Source organism: Teleopsis dalmanni, chromosome 2 (genome assembly GCF_002237135.1).
Source record: "Teleopsis dalmanni isolate 2A chromosome 2, ASM223713v2, whole genome shotgun sequence".
Classification (NCBI taxonomy): Eukaryota; Metazoa; Arthropoda; class Insecta; order Diptera; family Diopsidae; genus Teleopsis; species Teleopsis dalmanni.
This window is the reverse complement of record NC_051847.1, coordinates 128,123,855-128,126,387: the sequence shown is the minus strand read 5'-3', so window position 1 is coordinate 128,126,387 and position 2,533 is coordinate 128,123,855. Positions and strand designations below refer to the sequence as shown.

Genomic DNA, 2,533 nt, shown 5'->3' with positions numbered 1-2,533 from the left:
CATATGCTTAAAAAAAATGTTTCACTTAATTTATCCAAAAAGTTCTACACTGTAAGTCAGTCTTTTATTTCACTTTTATATTCCTACGTTTCAGTATTGAAGAGAAGGAATACCTATATTTATAGATATAGATTTTTTTTAAGTATTCAATCAAGTTAATTAATAGATTTGTTTATCAAATTCTTTGTAAAGCTTAGAGATTCAAAATAATGGGCGCGAAGTGATAACATTTTTCATTATCGGCAACATTGTACAGCTTAACTTTTACTGTAAGAAATTGGGAACTTTAATATAATATTTTTTTTTTAAACCCGTTTGTATATCTTTCTCTTTATATAAAAAATTAATTTTTAATGCTTCTGCATACAAATAAAAAAAAAATTAATAGTTAAACGTTAGTTCATACCTCGAATCCAATTTTACAACTCAGCGCATGCCATTTTGCTAACTTTGAATAAACTGCTTTTAATTCATTAATATCAAGAGGGCGTTTTCGCACTACTTCGTAACCCAAAGTTACAAGATCTTCAAAAATGATTACTTTTTTGGGGCTCAAGCTATGATACAAACATCTGCAAATATTAAAAACAAGTATAAACATTTTTTGTAGCTTTTTGTTTTTGGATTCGAAGCATACTTTGCTTTTAATACTGTATCATCTCCAATACTTCGCAGTATCTCCTCAAATTTATCCAAAACTTTAGTGTACATGCCAATTTCCACTTCAAAGACAGTTGTTTGTTCTAACATATCTTTTTTAACGCCGTCGGCATCGGGCGTTGTTTTAATAATCATTGACTTTTTTTTCGTCTCTCCCTTCTGCTTATATTCTATCACAGCTCTAAACATAACACTTGCATAGTGATCACCTTTGGCTGTACCTGGTGTAAGTTTCAAGTCTGTCACTACTATATTCTCATCAGCTTCACAATGTTTGATCACCTCTGTCAGAAATTCAATAGTTAAAAATTCTGGCGGTGTCAATTCATCGTCATTATAAGTTTCAGTTGTGGTTGCCATATATTCAATTTAAATAAAAAAATTTCACGTTGGGGAATATATTTTTTTTTACATAAAACGACTTTACAGTTCAACGCTTTTATATATACTGAACCGTACGTCAAAATATTCCACATGTTAAGCAATGTGAAATCTTAGAAATTATTTGTATTTCAACGAATAACAAAAACAATTTAGTGATTATAAATCTTATCAATTAGTTAACGAATATCAAGTTGTCGATAATAATAGAGCGATATTTTCTAGTTTTTTTTTTTTATAGATTTCTAGAAAAGAATCTAAAGATATCGCACTAAGTCACATTGATAATTATATACCTTCGTCACCTAAATTCTAAAACCTCGGTCATATCCAACAGTAAGAAAATTACCAATTCTTTACTGATAGTTTTGCAATAAATTTAATATTTTGATTAATTAATAATTGATTAATTTCACAATTTTATATAAAAAATTAATATTAAAATAAATATTAATTTGAAAAAAAAAAACTAAAAACTTGTTTGAATCAGTAATTATATTTTTAAAAAGTCTGTCTCTATTTCAGATTATTTACATTCCATTCAGTAGTTCAGTAATTGTACTTGTTTGACTCTCGATAATACTAACTCTCAGATATTTTTATTAAGTAAATAGTTTATATAATATCGCTCTCTGTAACCTCTTTGATGTATGGTATATGGCTGCGTGATGATTTCTCTTAGTTAAGTATACACATATTAGAAAACACGTACATAGAATATGTAAATACATACATATATATGTAGTAAACATTAACTTGATATTTTTGATTCATTAAATTGAAATACTTTTGGTCTGAAAACTATTTTGGGTGAGATAAATATAGGTGAAAGCTTGAAAATGTAAACAAACAATTAGGTTTCGTCCTAAAAAAAATTTAGTCAGGTAGCTTATAGGTTTCTTTTAATGGGTTGAGAACTTAATATGTCATAGTTCCTACTAATTTAGTAAAACGATTTTGAAGGCAATTTTAGTAGTAATTAAAAATCTTGTATATTTGCTAGTATTAAGAGTTCAAAGAAAGAGGCTAACTGGGTAAGATTCGTAGTTGAGTTATTACTATATATGCTATCTTTGGATATAATTTTAATAATGATGTATAAGAATTCTTTCCAAAAAACAATTAAATAATTTAATAAAAGTTTTCTATAAGAAAGTAGGGTATCATTATTCAGCAAAAAACTTCAAGAAGTAATAACTTAATATTCCTCATATTTCGCAGCTGTCAGAAGAGGTCTGATATGAAAAAATTGTCGTAATTGAATGTTGATATGGCGTGTGGCTGTAATCTTTAAATTTTTATCATTTTTATTAGTTGTATTTATTTAGAATTTTTATTGTTTTTTTTTAAATTTTTTATCACCATATGATGGGAATTTTCAAGTAGGTATAATTGCACTCTAAACAGTGTAAACTGCTGAGTAATATACGAGTACGTATATTAACTTCTGACTATATTTAAAGTAAATTAGTTTCTCATGAGTTGCTAAAAA

The 2,533-nt window shown here is 26.9% G+C and overlaps 1 protein-coding gene across 1 annotated transcript; it reads right to left on the bottom strand.

Moving 5' to 3' along the window:
- Window positions 1-400: 400 nt before the first annotated feature.
- Window positions 401-1,083, bottom strand: LOC119675689. Its single transcript, XM_038086896.1, has 2 exons — window positions 638-1,083; window positions 401-572 (listed from the first exon to the last, which is right to left on the bottom strand). Exons 1-2 carry the CDS (start codon window positions 1,018-1,020, stop codon window positions 401-403), a joined length of 555 nt encoding a protein of 184 aa, XP_037942824.1. The 5' UTR covers window positions 1,021-1,083.
- Window positions 1,084-2,533: the final 1,450 nt, after the last annotated feature.